This window comes from Musca autumnalis, unplaced genomic scaffold (genome assembly GCF_047663935.1).
Source record: "Musca autumnalis isolate F117 unplaced genomic scaffold, ASM4766393v1 scaffold_1, whole genome shotgun sequence".
Taxonomy (NCBI): domain Eukaryota; kingdom Metazoa; phylum Arthropoda; class Insecta; order Diptera; family Muscidae; genus Musca; species Musca autumnalis.
The window spans coordinates 276,242,878-276,263,136 of NW_027411644.1; the positions used below are offsets into that span (position 1 = coordinate 276,242,878).

The window sequence follows — 20,259 nt, forward strand, 5'->3', positions numbered from 1 at the left end:
GCCTGTAGGTCTTCTTCTCATAAAATACCTACAGGTCTTCTTCTCATAGAGGACCTACCGGTCTTCTCGTATGTCTTCTTCTCAAAGAAGTCCTGTAGGTATTCCCAGATTTCTTTGGTAGATATTTGGTCCTTCGACCTCGTTGATAGGCATTTATTTGGTCCTTCGATTTCGTGATTTCTTGTATCAGTCATAAAATATCAAATTAATTTTTTCCTCATATTCTAATTTATTTAACCTTATTTTCCTCTCCTCCCTTAGCTCACCTGTGATTTCGTTACACTTTTTCTCTCCCGTTGTTTTTTTTTGCTTACCTTCCTTGGAACACCACAAGTGGCAATATTCATTGTGACTTTTATACTTTTACATTGAAGCAGTCTTTGTTTGTTAGATTGGCTGTATAAATGTCATTCATACGATGTCGCTGTTGGTATTGTTGTTCGGTGTGTGTGTGTGTGTGTGTGTGTGTGTGTGTGGGGATTTTGTTGTTGTAGCAATTGTTGCACACGGTTCTCACTTCAATACAATTTTATATTTATTCAAGAACAATTGTGTGTATGAATTTTCCTTTTTTCTGCTACTACCATTCCTCTTCGTCTTCTATTCCATTCTATTCTTCTTCCTAGCAAATAATAAACGCTAATATTATTGTAAGTGTGTGTACAAATATTTATTTATATACAATTTATTTTTTTGACTTTCGAATACATTGTTGTTACTATTTGCTATTGTTGATTCACATGTGATGGCTGTTTGTTTTCTTTTTTTCTTTCGCTTTCATAGATTTTTTCTAGGGGATTTATGAAGAAAGGTAGGGGAATCTAATGGTGTGGGGTTGTGTGTTAATGTTTGAACCTCAGAGGTTTTGTTGGTTATACTTATAGCTACGTGTTATTATTTTTTGTTGTTGCCTTTTTTTCTTTCTCCTATGACGATGATGATGATGATATTGTTGATCCCCTCACGCACGCACGGCACCACAAATATCACGAGATTTCTGGATGACGTGAGCAAAGGGATTTCAATTACATTATATGTATGTAGGAATATAAATTTATAGATGTATGTGTGTGAGCTCGTGTGTGTCTAGGAATTTCAAGTGGCGCATAAATTCCCCTACAAAGCATCAACCACACACACACACACACACAGGCATCTTTATCATTCCGAGAAACCTAGAAATCCCAAAAAAAAACCCATGACCACAGCAATGTACATATTATGCTAATATTCTATTTGTCCTCGGTGTGTGTGTGTGTGGGAATTTTATGCAGCTTTTGTGGTAGTAAATAAATAACCAATAATAGATAATCATGTTTAGGAAATTCATATCAATATGTGTGTGTGGGTCTTAACCTATTTTATTTTGTTTAGCTTTGCAAAAAATTTGATCAAATCAGATAAATAATTTATTTAATAGTTGAGGGAAATTACCAAAAGTGCTTTAACAAATCTTTTGGGTTACAAAATATTTCGATAATTTATAGATCATTATTGCTGATATTTTCAAGGACATTTAGTTGGGATAACTTTCTAAGGAAACTATATTTTATGAGTTTTACGATAAAATGTTTGTAATTTATGGGAATAGTTGAAGATATTTCAATTGATGAGCAATATTTTAGAGATAATTAAGTAGCTTGCTAATCAACTGTAAAATATGGTAAAAACGTATGCTGTTTATGTGTCTGAATGGGTGAATTTATCAGAAATGTAGTGAAATTATGTAAATATATTTTTTACAGACAAAATTCGGTGAAATTAAAATGCAAACTTATGAATGAATAGTGTCAATAAAAATGTTGCTATTGGTAGGACTTAGCAATATATTTATTTTAATCGCCATTTTCCCGATAATTTTCTTTAATTACCGAAATTATACGCACAGTGGTTCAGAAATCGATTTTAACCGATTATTAATTTCTAAATAGGATTCTATAGTAAACATATTGAAACAAAGGAAACCAAAAAAATTAAGTCAACATATTATAACACCAGGGCGTGCTCCTAAATGCGAAAATTTTCCTCCGTTTTATAAAATATCTAATTTTTTTTTAAAATTTCTGGATAAAGAACTAGCTATTCTTCGGGATTGTGTTGCCTTTAAGAGTCTTCCAAAGCCCCGATGAGCATTTTTTTTAAATTCAGAAAAAAAATACATTTTTGAAAAATATTTTAAATTAAAAAAAAAAAAATTAAAAAAAAAAATTGTTTTTCAAAATAGTAAGGCTTAAACAACTTTAATTTATTAGTGGAAAAAAAATATTTGTAAAAAAAAATTTTACAAAAAATATTTTGTGTTTCTTTATTTTTTATATTTTACTAGCGGACCCGGCGAACTTCGTCTCGCTATTAAGGAATAAAATTTCATACAAAAACTCAATTTTCGATTTTTCCAATTTTCCGACTTTTCCAGAGAGATTTTCCAAAATTTTCTTCCGTAAAGACCTTCTCCTCGAAAATACGAATAACTGACAAAAAATTTTACAGAAATCGGCCTAGCCGTTCTCATTTTATGAATTACTATACATTTTTTACACCATTTTTATATATATAGAAGATTTATTGAGTTTGGACAATTTTTAATGTATAGGAAAATATAAAAAACACCCATATTTTGATGAAAAATAGAGCCAAACTCATAACTTCCGAAGTCTGCACTTAACAAAGTGTTTGTCGTGGGAGCCATACAGGTTGAATGAGAAAAAAGCTCATCACTGTAAAAACAACTTCCGTTTGAGAAATGAAAAGCTTGATGACAGAAAAGCCACTCCACAGTCGATATGTCTGATGAGCTGCTACCAACAGCGAAACCGGTCACATAATGATGTTTGTTTGGATGATCTTCGGCTTTCCTTTCTCACTTGCAAAAAATCTACGGTCATTAAGCTCAACTCCAACGAGACATTAATTAAAAGTTTAACTTTGACCTTGAATTCCTTGATGACAGAGAAGCCACTCCACAGCCGATATGTCTGATGAGCTGCTACCAACAGCGAAACCGGTCACATAATGATGTTTGTGTGCTTGCAAAAAATCTACGGTCATTAAGCTCAACTCCAACGAGACATTAATTAAACGTTTAACATTGACCTTGAATTCCTTTATGACAGAGAAGCCACTCCACAGCCGATATGTCTGATGAACTGCTACCAACAGCGAAATCGGTCACATAATGGTGGTTGTGTGAGTTAGAATCTTCGGCTTTCTTTTTTCACTTGCAAAAAAATCTTCTGTCATTAAGCTCAGCTCCAACGAGACATTAATTAAAAGTTTATCTTTGACCTTGAATTCCTCTCCAACTACTAGACCTAATTACGAAAATATCTTCAAAATGTACAGAATTTGACCAGGGAAAAAATCGATTCTGCACAACTGTGCGACAGCAAAATACCCCCGGCTAAATGTAGACCTGAGTATTTCAGCGAAATGGTGTTTTAAGACAAGCCGTTCGAATTCTGCGAAAAAGATTAGTTCCCAAATCGTTTGGTCAGGTCTCCCTTTTCTCTCGGAGATGCTACAAGTTTTTCAGGGGCAAGTCCATACTTCCTGAGAAAGTGGTTGGGGCGCATGAAAACACTCCAACGGATCTGCCGATTCGGTCTAAAATTTTGCCTTCGTAATATTTTTGCAATCTTATTTTAAGTTTGAAGATAAGCCTTATCGGTCTACTCTTTCAGGTACCTCCCCCGCTAAAGTTCAATGTTCGGAAAAATTGTGCGCACGGTAACTCTAGAAGGGAATGAGCGATTTGGTCCATACCTTAGACATCCTAATATATCTGCCACATATAGAGCAGGTTCGAATATGGACTATATTTGTCAACTCCTTTGGGTACCTATCACACAAAATTTCGGATAAGTTCACCCTAAGACCTGTTCTCGAATCACTTTAATTTTTGTTGGAGAAACTTGCACTCTATGCCTTAATTACGACGGTAAAAGTTTTTTCATTGGGAAGTCCATACTTCTTGAAAAAACAACCCGAAAGGTGTAAAAAGCCCCTTTGGCACCATATGTAGTGGGTGGAGAGCACCATGCCTCTCGAACTGATCAACCAAACTTAGTTTCAGTTCGAAAATGGGCAATACCCCGCTCCACAACTTCCGGTACTACCCCCAATATTTAAAAAATGTCATTAAATGGTATGCGTGATATCTCTTGAACGGGGCAACCAATTTGGATCCCCTAATATTTTTTTCCAAATTTAGTTAAACTTCCAAAATTGCCCATATCGGTCCTCTCCTTACGGTACCTCTCCCACAAAAGTTCAACATTTGTGTCTAAGTACAGTTTACGGTCAGTTCGAAGATCTTTTGGAAATGTTTAACGAAGAAGTTTACAGTGATATTATGTTTTCCGTGGAGAAGTCCATGCTTCCTGGCATACTGGTCCAAAAGTTATATGGTGACCCAATGACTAGTTTGCGCGATAACTATCGAAAACATATGATTCCCAAAATAAGATCCACTTCCAAAGTGTCGGTCCATTCCTTTAAGTACTTCCTCCGCAAGACTTTTGAAATTTAATCCTAATTCATATTTTTATCGGCAAGTTCAAATGTCAATAAAGGGGTGGCCCTTCTTAAAAAATTCTTAAAAGACCCTAAACACATTCGATCTGTCCGTATATTAAAGTTTCAATTCACATAGGCTGAATGAAAGTCGACTGATACTTTTTTACTTTTTTATACCCTACACCACACAGTGGTAAGGGGTATTATGTTTTTGTGCATTTGTATGTAACATACAAAAGGAAACGAAATAGACCCACAGTTCCTTTTGGGGATATACATATAATCACTTTCTGAGTCGATTTATGCGTGTCCGTCCGTCTGTCTGTCTGCCCGTCTGTCCATGTATTTTTGTTCGCAACATACAGGTCGCATTTTTTGTCCGATTCAGCTGAAAATTGGAGACTACAACTTTTTTAGCCATAGGAAGAACGCTATTGCTTTTGTTGAAAATCGGTTCAGATTTGGATATAGCTCCCATATATATTTTCGCCCGATTTCACGTATTTGCTGCACCAAACACGCTATATACGTCCAATTTTGATGAAATTTTGAATGTGTGAATGAATTTTGTCTACAAATAAGTTTGCCAAATTATATCGAAATCGGTTCCGATTTGGATATAGCTCCCATATATATTTTAGGCCGATTTCACGTATTTCCTGTACCACACACGCTATATATGTCCGATTTCGATGAAATTTGGAATGTGTGACTGAATTCAGTCTAGAAATAAATGAGCCAAATTATATCGAAATCGGTTCAGATTTGGATATAGCTCCCATATATATTTTCGACCGATTGTCACGTATTTTATGTACCAAACACGCTATATATTTCCGATTTCGATGAAATTTGGAATGTGTGACCGAATTTAGTCTAGAAATAAATATGCCAAATTATATAGAAATCGGTTCAGATTTGGATATAGCTCCCATATATATTTTCGGCCGATTTCACGTATCTTCTGTACCAAACACGCTATATATTTCCGATTTCGATGAAATTTGGAATGTGTAACTAAATTCAGTCTAGAAATAAATGTGCCAAATTATATCGAAATCGGTTCAGATTTGGATATAGCACCCATATATATTTTCGGCCGAATTCGTATTTGCTGCTCCAAACACGCTATATAAGTCAATGATATTTGGAATGTGTGACTGAATTCGGTCTGAAAATAAATGTGCCAAATTATATCAAAATCGGTTAAGATCTGGATATAGCTCCGATTTATATTGTACATATTCGCAGTGGTGTAGGGTATCATATAGTCGGCCCCGTCCGACTTTGATCCTTTCCTTACTGGTTTTAATTGGATTTCCTATCACCTACAATTTTTCCATTTGACCCAAAAACCTTACATATGAAATTTTTTTACGACCAGTGCCACCTGAGCGATCTTTGTTTCCGTAATTTGTATGGGGCCAAAAGTGATCCAATCGATCAAAAAACTTTACCTGGGGCTCAATTCTTGTTCTATGAAAATTTGAAATGAAAACTTTTACAACGGAAATAAATGTCAAATGAAAACAAAATATTTTTCATTTCACATTTTCATAGAACAAGAATCCGGTCCCAGTTCATTGTTGGGTATTTTGGGCCCCATATAGCTATATCAAAATCCGAATATGAAATAATCGATTACCACATTGATCCTGCATTGCAAAGCAAATGTTCAAATTGATCATCTACCCCCGAAATAATGTTGATTAATATTAAAATATTTAATATAAAAATATTTTCATTTTCTTTTTTCATTCCTTATCTTGTCTCACTTTCAACGCCCTCTCCCCCCATTTTGACACCATTTTTTGCCACAAAGCAAATTTATAGTTATTTATTAAAATAAATATTTTGTTTTAGTTTGAAAGACAAAGTTTTTTTTCTACTTCTTTCTATTTTATTGTGGCAACTTGTTGCCTTGTTGGTACTTGTTGTTTTTGTTGTTGCTGTTCTTCTATTATTTCTGTTGTTTTGTGGCGACACGCTTTTAGTTCTGGTTCATGAAGAACAAAAGCATAAAACAATCACATTTATGAAACTTTAAATAAAAGCATCCACTTGTCATTGTATTTTATTTTGTTGAGGAGAAGGTGTTGCTGCCTTCAGATTGCCAACCGAGCTGGGCTGAAAGGAGAATGGCTGGTATGGCTGTTTGTTTTGTTGGTGTTCCTTGGTAAAGTAAAGGAAAAATGATGATTATTGTTGTTGTAGAGAGGGTAACAATTCCATCAATTTGTTGGTGTTGGCCCGCAAGTATTGCAGCACCAACGACAACATGTCCTTGCTGTTTATTCTTCTACTCCTTTTTGCATCTTTGTTGCTGCTGTTGTTGTTCTTGTGGTTTTATTTCATATCTGTTGATGGGATAATGGCAGAAGTACTCTTAAAAGAAACTGAGTAGTGGCGGTTATTGTTATGCTGCACCTCAAATGCATACACACACCCATTATCTCATACATAGGCGACTTGTTGCCCTGCCCCTTTCATTATTCTTGCAAAACTTAAGTGTGTATTAAGTTTGCCGCTTCTACTGATGCTGTTGCTGCTTGTGGTTTATTTAATACTCTTTGCATAAATAACTGAAGTTTTTGTTGTTTTCCCGACGTATTTTTCATACACAACTACATTTTTATTCTGTTTTATCGTTTTGTGCGCTCCCCTTCATCATCATCATCAACGTCAGAGTTTTGGTGAGGAACAACGTTTTTCCACAAATTTTATTCGCCTGATTTTTTGTTTTCATTCATTTTTTTAATGTTCAGGGATTATCTGTTTTATCCTTACATTTTGTGTTTTTTTCTGTAATTTTTTAAGAAGGATTTTTCACAAAATCTCCGGGAGAAAAAAAAAACAAACAAACAACTACACGGTTGTAAAAAGTGGTAGAAAATAAGTTGAAAGTTAAAGTAAAACTTTGTACATTTGGCAAAGTTCCACTTAAATGCTTTTATTGTTGTCATAGTTTTCTCAAAAATTCTTTTAGAGAATTTTTGATGAGTTCAATGAAACCTATGACGACGAAGGAGATGTGAGACTTTAAAGGTAAAAAATTTGTGTTTTTTTTTTATTTTATCCATTCTTTTGCCATTTTTGAATCCCCCAAAGTATATTTTCACTTAGCAAAACATATTTCACCGTTTGTTTATTTGCCTGGTTCCCTGGACTTCCTTCTCCATGTTTCTCGTTTTTTTCTTTTTTGCCACAACAAAATATGTCATATCTCAATTTCCGTTGAACAAACATTAAAACAACTTTGTTAAGGGGTTTTGGACCCGTTCTATTGCCATATTTCGCAAAACACACCCATGTCTTACTTTCACATGGAAAAAAGTGTTTGTTTAAAAAAATAATTTATTTCAAGGAAATTCCCCTGTGTACTGAACAAACGTTTTGTTGTGTTGCTAAAAGGAGTTTGGTTGGTATTATTCTCTCGCTCTCTTTTTTGACAGTAGGTAACAAATTGGACAGATGATGTGACATTTCATTTTCGAGTAGCAACAAAATTGAAATTTATTTTTCTAAAAGCTTTGGCTTTTAGTATTAGCCAGCCAATACCATGAGACGACCATTAATGTTAACTATGACAGTAAATCTCTTAGGTATTTCCGATTTCATAGAAAATGCAAAACAAATAAGTCATAGAAATATGGGCATATCCCAATGTAGGAAAATTTTGTTTTATTTATGCCATATTTTATTCTTAGAGAATATATAATAATGTGCGGATGTTATGACATGTTATATATTTCTATGTATTTTTAATGAAACAAAAAATAATATTTGTTGCTTTCTAGGAAAATTTGAATAAATTATTAAATTTGATATGGCCTGTAAAGTAGAAAATTCACATTACTTTCATAAGTATTTCCCTAGTAGAATTTGAAAGGTTGCTGGTGAGGTTGGGTAATGTTTTCTACGAATCGACAGAGTTCCTCCCAGTTGAGTCCGTCCGCCGTAGAATAATAAAATAACCATTTTTGTACAGAAAAGCTTAAATATTATCTGTTAAAATCATTGATGAAGTTTTACGGTGCTCTTGAACCAACTTTTCATGAAAGGAGCTTACACCTGGGAAGTTTTCTGAAACTACAATGTTCATAGATGGGAAAAATAAAAAAAATCGCCGGAGCGCTATTTGAATAAATCGCGATCAAATTTAACATGTTTTGGGTTTTTTCAGGTTTTCACGATTTTGCTTGGAAACAGCAAGTCATATCGAAACGGGATTAAAAAAAATATTGTTGCTGTGAAAATTCTCTAGAAGATTGAACTTTATGATATTTTCGTAGGTTTTACCATTTTTGAGATATAGAAGTTCAAATAGGAACAATGCACTTTTAAAACAATGTCATGTACGGTGGGCCTTAACTAACTTTAAATAAAAACAGCTTACACCAGGGAAGTTTTTACGGATTCTGAAACAGCAATGCTCATAGATGAAAACAAATCCAAAAACAAGAAAAAAACCGCTGTAGAGATTTTTTAAAAAAAAAACCGAGGTCAATGTTCAAAATTTTGGGTTTATTTTAGGTTTTAGCGATTTTTCTTGGAAACCGCTATTCCTTTCTATATGGGCCTAAAGAAAATGTTGTAGCTGTTAAAATTCTCCAGAGGATTTACTGTTGTGATTTGTTCCTAGGTTTTACCATTTTTGAGATATAGAAGTTCAGGTCACATTTTTAGGTTTTTTTGTTAGGTTTTCACGATTTGCTTGAAAATGGTAAATCTTATCGAAAGGGGACTAGAGAAAGGCTTATAGCTGTGAAAATTATCTACGCAAATTGGCTTTTGTAATTTTTTCCTAGGTTGTACCATTTTTGAGATATATAAGTTTAAGTTGGGAAATTGCAGTCATATCTTTGTTTTATAAGCAGGCAATACAGTCAATACATTGTCCCAATTTGAACTTCTATATCTCAATAACGGTATAAGCTACGAAATTATCATATAGGTCAATCTTGTAGAGAATTTTCACTGCTACAACATCTTCTTAAGATGATCGCTCCGTTAAATGAGCTATAAGTTAAACTCTATTTACTTTAAGCTTATATGACCTTCCGATAAGATCACCTGGTTTTTCGAATGTTATGCGAATCATTTACTTTTGGTCCTTCGACCTTAAAAAAAAACAAACGCTCGCTTAAATCCAAATTCGTAGTTTTCATAATCTAAAAACTTTTTGTGATGTTATCGCCTTTTTCAGTTGCTTTTTCAATCGTGATCAATTTATAAAAGATATTGGAAAAATTTGGAGGTTATGTTGAACTAATTTTGGTCCTTCGACTATACAAAAAATATTATTTTATAAAACTTCATATAACTTAAAAATAAATTTTGCATTTAAGTTTAAGCTTGAATGATTTTGTGAATGAAATCATTTTGGTCCTTCGATGCAGTGTTAAGTAAATCTTTTTTATACCCTACACCACCTTGTGGTAAGGGGTAGTATGTCTTTGTGCATTAGTTTGTATCATGCAAAAGGAAACGAGGTATACTCATTGTTCCTTTTCGGAATATACATAGAATCACTTTCTGAGTCGATTTACGCATGTCCGTCTGTCCATGTATTTTTGTTAAAAAAGTACAGGTCGCATTTATTGTCCGATTCGCATGAAAAGTGGGGAAGATAGTTCTTTTTGGCCAAAGGACGAACGCTATTTATTTTGGTAAAAATCGGTTCAGATTTGGATATAGCCCCCATATATATCTTCGCCCGATTTAAGGCATTTGGTGCAGGATTTTAGGTATTTGATACACGAAACGCGCTATATATGTCCGATTTCAATAAAATTTGGAATGTTTGCCGGGATTTGGCCTAGAAATAAGTGTGCCAAATTATATCGAAATCGGTTTAGATTTGGATATAGCTCCCATATATACATATATTAGGCAGATTTGAGGTATTTGATGCACGAAACACGCTATATATTTCCAATTTTGATGAAATTTGGACTATGTAACGAGATTTGGTCTACAAACATATGTGAAAAATTATATCAAAATCTGCGGAAATTATAAAATTGTGTTGTTTTCAGTCACTTTTTCAATTGTGATAAATTTATGAAGAAGTTCAAATTCAAATTTGAATCAGTCGGGTTTTTTTAATTTTGCGGATATAAAGAAATTATTTAGTTCCTCCGACGCACAGTGGTTCAGACTGGTTTTTCCTGGTCAAAACTCTGTAACTTTTGAACGGATAGAGATATTTTCATAATTCTTTGTTTGTTCGACAGATAACACTTTCCGACACATTGAACGAAGGAAAGTTAAAGTTAAAAAGTTAAAAATTTGAGGTTTTTATTAAAATTTGCATCAAAATAAGAGCGTTTTGAGTTTTCCATATGTTCTAACTATTTAAAAAGATCAAACCCCAATAAACAAACCATAAAAATATAAAAAATTAAAAAAAAAATTGGAAACATATTTTTTAAAAAATTTTTTCAAATTTTTTTTTCAAAAAATTTAATTTTATTCCAAAATAAAAAAGTACTCCTTGGGGTTTCATAAAACTCTTATAAAAACTCATATATTAAAAAAATTTCCTTTTTTTATTTTTGCCTTATTAAGGCGAAGGCCATTTTATAGTGATATTTAATTAATTCTCTTTCGAGTTGAGCTGTAAGGCCTTTAGAGATACATTGAAAAATTAGGAGTCTACCGAAGTCCCACGCATCCAACCATTACACTACGTTTCACGGGCGGTAAAGCCGATCTTCAGGTGTATTAGGATGTTGTTGTTGTGGCAGACGAAGGCAAAGCTTGGAAACTAGTATATATATCGCACTTCATTAGATAAATGTATGTGCGAAATTATGTCAGTTAATTGAAACTCCAAACTTTTCCTATAGTCTTGCTTGGTAATCCCATTTTTCAATGTTCACAAATACTACGGTAAGTTTTATTCCTACATCATTAGTAATTGCTCTTCTATATCAGAAGATTTTATTTTTCGATTTGATCATCAATTATTGTCTACTAAAGTTTTGACAAGTTGATGGTGGCTTAGAACGCTAAGACGCCGGCAACCTTGTGTGAAAACACTATAATTTATTCGGGAAACGGTATGGAAAAAACACATATTTTTACCCAGGTAATTTCAAAAAAATTTAAAAAGTGTTAAGCGGAATGTGGCTGTTAAAAAAGTATATATGGGTTGAAAGAGGACACTCTCGTGCAGAGATCAGTGAAAACGGAACATTGTTCCATGCTGTTCCCGTAGAGTTCTAGTCCACTAAATTTGAAAGGTCACTAAAATTTAGTACCTGAGGAAAAATAAAATAGCTCACTTCGTGTAAACGCTACGGTAATTTTTTAAAACAGATCTTAAGGCAACAATCCTACCTACCTAATAAAAAAAACAGTGAACACAATATCTGTTATAGTTTCTGTGAAATAGCTGTTTCTTTCTCCAGAAATTTGCAAAAATTACGGAAACATTTCTCACGCCACGCCCACACCTTCCAATATTTTTATCTAATTTTTTTGCTTTCCTTAGTAGTAATATGTTTACTATCGAATATCATATAGAAATTAAAAATCGGTGAGAACCAATAATGGGGGGTTTGGCCATGAAAATCGATTTCTGAACCACTGTGAGACGCAGTTTTCAGTGAAGTTCATCTTTTCGGATTGTAAGTAGAGAGCGTTACATATCCCAGACTCGAACCATATTTGAGTCACAAATATAAATACATATGAACAAACAGCGTACGTAAAATTTCTTTATGAAACATTTCCAATGGTTTCGTTTTGTATTTTCCATAGGAACAATACAAAACGAAACATAACCCACGTTGACCGAACTCGATGTTTTGTTTACATTCGTGAGTGCGAACAAAACGAATAGCGAAAAGTTCTCAATTCCACAACAACAGATAGAAAACGAAAAAGTTCAAAATACATGAATGATTCGTTTGGTGGTTGAAAAACAACATTCCGCAGGCCTTTACTTGCGTGAAAGCAAAGGGAGCTTCTCTCTCTACTCACAAATGATGATGTTAGCGTACAGGGTTGTTAATCAAATGTGTGTGTCTCAGTGTGGAATTGATCATTTCGCACAGGAAATGTTTGCCAAAAATTCTTTTTGTTTTGGTTCGGCAAAGCATAGCCGAAGTACATTTCAGTAATCCTACGGTTTTCGTAGTTTTGCATTGAAAAGTTTGTGGTTTTTGTTTTGAGAGCGAAACGAGAAACTGAAATGTTTGTGACTTTGTGTGTTTGGTACGGGAATCGTTTTGTTTGTTTCCGTTCATTGCAAACAAAACATCTTCACCCACCGTGTGTTTGATTATCTAGACATAGTTGAAGTCTGGGGTATGGTGAATATTATTACTGATATCTGATCCTTGTTAAGGAAAGTTTTAATCGCTCACAAAAGACAAACTTTTAAATCAGAAACATTATTGATATATTCAGAACAATTTCCTGTACATGGGATATTTTATATTGATTATATACGTAAAGATAAATAGCATATCGTGATTATATCAACATAATTATGTTGGTACCTGAAATTTTAGTGATAAAAATCCATATAATTTAAGAATATATTTAGAGCTTTTTTATTTATCCGCAATTATATTTAATAAAATTTCCTTGTCCTTGGGCGTATTTTGTATTGAAGTTCCATATTTTTGAATATGTCACTATTGAGCGTTACATATCCTAGATTCCAACCATTTGTCGATAAAAACGTCAAAACTGGAAATTCTCTCAGAACTTCTTTACCTACAGTGGGGATATTTATCAAGACAAGGTTCCAGGCTTGGGTAAATAGTAAATATGATTCTAGAAATACGGTTCTGGTCCAAGATACGTAAATATACCTCGATTAAATAGCATATCGTGATTATATTAACATAATTATTTTGGTCCTTGAAATTTTGGTGATAAAAATCCATATAATTTAAGAATATATTTAGAGTTTTTTTTTAATTTTTCGTAAATTATATCGAATAAAATCATGTTGGTCCTTCGGCGCAGTAGTTATTAAAGTTCCATATTTTTGAATGTCACTATTGAGCGTTACATATCCTAGATTCCAACCATTTGTCGATCAAAACGTCAAAACTAGAAATTCTCTCAGAACTTCTTTACCTACCGTGGGGTATATTAATCAAGACAAGGTTCAAGGCTTGGGTAAATGGTAAATATGATTCTAGATATACGGTTCTGGTCCAATATACGTAAATATACCTCGATTAAATACCATATCGTGATTATATCAACATAATTATTTTGGTCCTTGAAATTTTTTGTGATAAAAGTCCATATAATTTAAGAATATATTTAGAGTTTTCTATTTTACGTTAATTATATCGAAAAAATTAATTTTGGTCCTTCGCCGTAGTAGTTATTGAAGTTCAACCTTTTTGAATGTGTCACTATAGTGCTTTACATATCCAAGATTCCAACCATTTGTCGGTAAAAACGTCAAAACTGGAAATTCTCCCAGAACTTCTTTACCTACCGTGGGATAAATTTATCAAGACAAGGTTCAAGGCTTGGATTCGGTCCAAGATATTTACAAACACTAAACAAAGGCACACACTTTTAAAAATTTGACAAAATGAATTGTTTTGTAACAGAAAACAATGGCAACAATCCTGATATATGCATTCAATACTTTTCCCTGTACATATGCTCTTTAAATTCGATTAAATAAGTTAATATTCAGACACTAAATACTATATCATTATATAACACTATATTAAATTGTAACGCCATCTACTGGGATACAATAATAATACAATAAGAGATGGGGTGTAATTATTGAACAGTGACAGTTTTGAAAATTTTGTTTTCGATTTTTCTCTTTCACGTGTTATATGTACTTTTTATATACCGGAAATTAGGCTTATAAGGTCCTAGAATAATGTGGAATATTTTTGGTCCTTCGATCATTTTTTTTTTTGCAGTTCATATATTCGTACTGACTATCTTCCCACCTAAATCGAAAGATGCCACCTTATGAAACATACAAAACCAAAACTGCCTAGAATTAAAGCCGCTTTCCTTTAGTTTCATGTCACAACCGCTTTTCTTTTCGCCTTCCAATATAATTGAATCCCAAGATGAAATCATCCATTTTTATTGTGTTACGCGTTTGCCGTTTGTGCCAAACAAAAAAAAAAACATGAAATAAAGACGACGAGGACGTATGTTTTGTGGCCAAAACAATTTGCCATGTTTTTATCATACGGGGTGGGAGTCAACGAAATGAATCCTTACGGATGCATTTATGGTCCGAAGAAGAATCCCGACCACCAAAAACACTTAGAAACCACACAGCCAAGTCATGCAAAAGTACCATGGCAGGTAAATATTGCTTTCGAAAAAAGCTACAAGGCGGCGCACATGGCATCGTTATCAATGTTGTCATTTTCTGTTGCTGTTGTTGTTGCCGCCATTGTCATCTCTTTTGCAATTCTAATCAATTTTTATTATTGCTTTAGAAAAAAAAGAGGAAACAAAAACAAGCAGCACAAAGAACAACATTTCACGAAAAGTTTAAGCTATGAGGAGAGTTTTCTTTTCATTTGATGTCCTTCCTCCCTGCTTGCTACAAGATTTGTTGATGGGTGTCTGAATTTTAGAGATTTTTACATAAACACATCACGTAGAGGGTTTTTTTACTCTCATGACACTTTTGTATCTCAGAATTGCCGTAGCACTCCAGCAAGGACTTTCCTTGGATGTTTTAGCCTGTCCTGCTGCGTTCTTCTAGTGTTTATTTATTTTCGAGGTTACTTGACGGCTGGCGCCATCATGTCTGTGCGTAAAACGGGAATCACACGCTTGGGTAATATGTGCTTCATGCGTTCGTTCATCATGGTTGTTTTTCGTCATACCTAAAAATCCGAAATGTGTGAGAATGTGTGTGTGTGGAATGTTTACTTAACTAACACCGTTGGTGGTACGTGTGGTTTCTCTGTCAAGTTCACCTTAAAGTTTAACAGTTTGACACCTTTTTGCTGGTATGTGTCCTTGTTGCTGTTGGTGGTTGGGTGTGTGTTGTTTGGTGGAATCTTGGAAAATCATCACACGCAATGGGGAATAACTTAACTTCCGTTTCCCATTAAATTGTTTTCCGATCAAGGGACATGATTTTTGCCATGTTCCCTTCCTCTCTCACTCTTCCTTATCTCTCTTTCTTGGCAAGACAAGATACCAGCATACCTTTAAATCAATATTGAGGTGTGATTGATTTGTTTCCTTTTCCTGTTGTGCCAAATAATATGCCATGCTGAGGTTGTGGAATTTCTTATGAATCTCTACTGGCTTCACATCGAAGGGATGGGGAATGTCTCAGATTTTTGCGAATTTTTTTATGTGCACATACTTTGGGCAAACAAAAAAAGTTTGCATTGTTTTTTTGCATTTGTTTCGGAAAACCGTCATCGGGACCCTTATAATCCTTAAGTAAACCTTCTTTTGACTTGACCGCACAAAACAAATAAAAGTTTTTCTTTTCTTTTGGCTAATATCTGCTGCTACGCTTCTTTGAGGGATGCTTAGTTCTATGTGTAATTCCTTTGCAAAAAAATAACACAAAATTCGAGGAAAATGATGAACATCACTTGGCCAAAGTAGATTAAGCTCTTAAGTAAACATTACAAGGAAATGGTTTTTGAAAACAACAATAACAAAAGTTGCAATCAAAACAAAAACATGAAATGCTGCTCAATGTTTCCTGTCTTTCATAACAAAACAAAGAAAGGAAAAAACGGTCTAAGCCTTGCCCAAACTTTGTTACAAAATCTCCTTTTTTTATAATTTTAAACTAATTTTTCCTCTTTTTCTTTTGTTTCCTATTTTCCAGGGTGCTTTGGTACCATGTGAATATCGCATACAGTCACCGGCTTCCGGTTCTCCATTACCCTTATGCGGTGCTGCCAATGCAAATAGTGCCACCAATGCCGCCGATAGCACAGCTGTGGCTGTCTTACAGAACAACACAAATGCCGTGAACTCGTTAACGGGCGGCAATGCCAATTCAGCCGGTGGACCAAATACAGTGTTGCGTGTTATTGTCGAATCTCAATTGTACCCGGTCTCTTTGGATATTTTACATCAGATATTCCAGCGTTTCGGCAAGGTTTTGAAAATTGTCACCTTTACGAAGAACAATACATTCCAGGTATGTAAACGAAATGATACTCGATTTACTCGGGCTCCCTTTTTATTCCATTTGAAATTCGAATTATTCATTTGCAATTCGAATTATTTTATTTGTAATTCAAAAAAATTAATACAAAAAATATTTAGCAATTTTTGGTTTCGAATTGTAAATAAAATAATTCGAATTACAAATGAAATAATTCGAATTTAATATGGAATAATTTGAATTACAAATGAAATAATTCGAATTACAAATGGAATAATTCGAATTACAATGGGAATAATTCATCTTTTATTAATTTTGTTTTCAATATTTTCAAATTTTATTAATCTTATTTTCAATATTTTAAAATCTTTTGTTTTTTCGTTTTTACAGGCCCTCATACAATATCCGGATGCCCATTCGGCCCAGCATGCCAAAACCATCTTGGATGGCCAAAACATTTACAATGGCTGTTGTACGCTGCGCATTGACAACAGTAAAATGACAACGCTCAATGTCAAATATAACAATGATAAGTCACGTGATTTTACAAATCCCTCATTGCCACCTGGCGAACCGGGCGCCGATATTATGCCCACCGCTGGCGGTTTAGTAAATGCAAATGATTTACTATTGATAGCGGCCCGTCAAAGGCCCTCTCTAACAGGTGATAAAATAGGTAACACTTAAACTTTCCTTTTCATTTTTTTGGTTTGTTTTTCGTTTCGTTTTGTTTTGTTTCAATTTATTTTCTTACTACTTTGCTACTAAGCTTGATTTATAATACTACTTTAAAAAATTATAATTTAATTCTATTTAAAAATTAAAAATCTTTTGCCACCATTTTAACCACTGTAATAATTATTTACTAACCCCCCCTGAACAATATACAAATATACCATACATGCATCTTGTTACAAACCATACCATTTTGGATGCTAACAAAGAATAGTTAATAACAAAAAATAAATAAATAATTGTAGTAATGTTAATAACATGCTAATTATTTTGTAATTTCCAAATAATTTTCAAATTTTTTTTAATATATATTTTTTTTAAATTTTCTTTCCCCTGCTTTCTTTTTATAGTGAATGGTCTCGGTGCACCCGGTGTGTTGCCACCATTTGCTTTGGGCATCGGCACACCATTGGCCGGTGGCTATAGCAGCGGCATACCAAATTTAGGCGCATTTGCTCTTGCCAACAGTGGCGCCCTACAGACAGCTGCTCCTGCATTGCGTGGTTTCTCGAATGTCTTGCTTGTTTCAAATTTAAATGAGGAGGTTAGTAAAATTGACATTTTTTTGTATCAAAACATATACATTTATTTTAAAATTTTAAATATTTTATTAGAAGAATATCGTCTTAATTTTGTAATTTATTTTTCCATAAAAAAACTTTTAGAATTTTTGTTATTTTTAATATATTTATTTTGACAATATTTGGGTAAATCTGTGTATAAAACCAAAATATGGCTCTACGAAATTTAAATATTCAAATTTCTTAAAATATGCGGAACATGCATATAAAAACAATAAATGGCTCTAGAACGTTTAATATTCAATTTACATAAAATATGCAGAATATGACTTGTGATAAGCTATCAACATCTATAGTGGCGGGCTAAAAAAGTTATTACGAAATCGATCTGAGAGAACGAACAACCACGAAAGGAAAAAGGGAGACTACAATCAATGGTTGCGCTCGTATTCTATATTAGCTCAACGATACCTTTGTTCCTTTACTTTTTTTTATAGTAAAAGTAGCAAAAGGGAGAAGTTCTCTCTTCTCTCAGAAAACTGTGAAAATTGCTCTGACGTAACAAGTTTTGCACAGAAGTAAGTCCCAATTTACATTGGGCGAGTTTACTTGCGGCAATTGTCATTTTGTAGGAGAGGCAGGTGAGGCATATGGTAACCCTTTGCCTCTCAGCACCCTCTCTCACCTACAAACTGACAATTGCCGCAAGTAAACTCGCCTAATGTAAATTGGGACTAAAGAAACGGAAAAATAGTAGATCTGGCAGCAAAGTCAAAAACAAACAGCTGCTTAAAAAAAATAACAAACAAAATAAATTTCATTGTTTTTTATTTTTTATTTCACTGGTTTACATTTTTATTATTTTTTGATTTTGCTTGTTTCCTTTTGCCTTAATTGTCAAATAAATGTCAAATCAACAGTTTGACAGATTTTCCACTTTTTACGCAAGGAAATTTGTCGAGCAGAAAGTATTAAAAGAGAAAGCGATTTTGGCTATCTCGCCTCTGTCACTCTCTTAAAACTTGCTTCCAGTTTTACTACTTTTTAAAGAACGCTTTCCGGGCTAAAAATGGTAAAACTGGTAAAACTTGATGAAACTTTAACGTAAAGGAACAAAGCTGATATAGGCTCATCCTTGTATAGTCGAGTACAAAAGGAGGCTCGTCCAATAGATATTTAAATATAATTCCTGAATCTTCTAGCTCTGGTAAAAGTTATTTTGTTTTCCACGAGCGTCCCAGAAGAACAAGAGAGGATTTATGTCTGCCACATTATATTTTTAGCTCATTTTACATCACAGTGTGCACGAGAAGTCGCACATGATACGGCACATTTTATAGAGAGGCTTTAGATAAAAAATTTAAGGAGGATAGCAACGTTACGCATATGATTTGGATATCTTGGGGATTTTCGAACCTACGAAATTCAATATGTAAGCGAACCTACACTAATGTTCCTGCAAAACATGTGCCTAACATGTCTAACGGAGATCAGAAGCGACAGCCTTTTTTTCAGATATAATGAATCCTACCTCCAAACTTCCAGTGATGCTCTACGTATATTTTGTTACTCGCCACCGGTGAAATTAGCCCCACAAAGATCCTCTACTTTAATAACCCCATGAGGCACAGTCCAAAGCGTGCTACACACTATCAGTTTTGGCTCTATATTTTTGCTCAAATATCGGTTGCTTGTCAGTGTGACCGTAAGTTTTAGCCAGCCATCAGGCACCCACAAAATGTTTTCTGGTTAATTGACAGTTTGACAGCAATCGATATCTCCGAAAAATCGACGAGCACATACGCACATGTCCCAGATATCAGCGATATTCCTACATATCAGACCTCAAGTCCAGCACTTATAGCGCAGACAAACCTCGTTGACCTCTTATGGGGTTGCGAATAAATGTGAAGCGCAATGGAAGAGAGTCCTTTCAGAAAACCATATCTCTCTCGTTGATAATTTAGGTGAGAAGACAAAAAATATTCCCCTATGCAGAACTAACTGCCTCATAAGAACAAATCATATACCTTGGTGTACCATACGACAGGTTTGTTAAAATCGTCCTAACATGTCACTGCTATTAACAACAAGCTAAGGAAAAGCAACAAGGACCTCCAGGGTCTAGACGTAGCACTTTGGCTGCATATTAAGAAATCTTTTAGATCTCTTGATCGGCAAATACAAATGATCGCAATGAAAGAGTATTTACATATGCCAGAATCTTCAGATGTCTGCCATTGAGAACTACAACTCCAATAGTTAATTTACATAAAGATTTTCAGAATCTTACCGTACGTCACCTATACCAGAAGTGTCGGGAAGCATTTTCATATTCTAGAAGAGTGGTCCAACGTTACAAAATGGTATAAACAAGGC

General features: G+C 34.0%; 1 protein-coding gene across 28 annotated transcripts in view; it reads left to right on the plus strand.

The window, feature by feature from the left end:
• Nucleotides 1-20,259, plus strand: part of heph (polypyrimidine tract-binding protein 1 heph) — a 757,797-nt gene that overhangs the window by 678,436 nt on the left and 59,102 nt on the right. For 19 of the 28 annotated variants that reach the window (XM_073961236.1, XM_073961239.1, XM_073961237.1 and 16 more), the window contains 3 exons: nt 16,340-16,657; nt 17,015-17,300; nt 17,710-17,903. In XM_073961236.1, coding sequence (XP_073817337.1) covers nt 16,340-16,657; nt 17,015-17,300; nt 17,710-17,903 — 798 coding nt within the window. The remainder of the gene's footprint in view (nt 1-16,339; nt 16,658-17,014; nt 17,301-17,709; nt 17,904-20,259) is intronic. The other 9 variants (XM_073961240.1, XM_073961242.1, XM_073961241.1 and 6 more) reach the window with 1 other exon arrangement.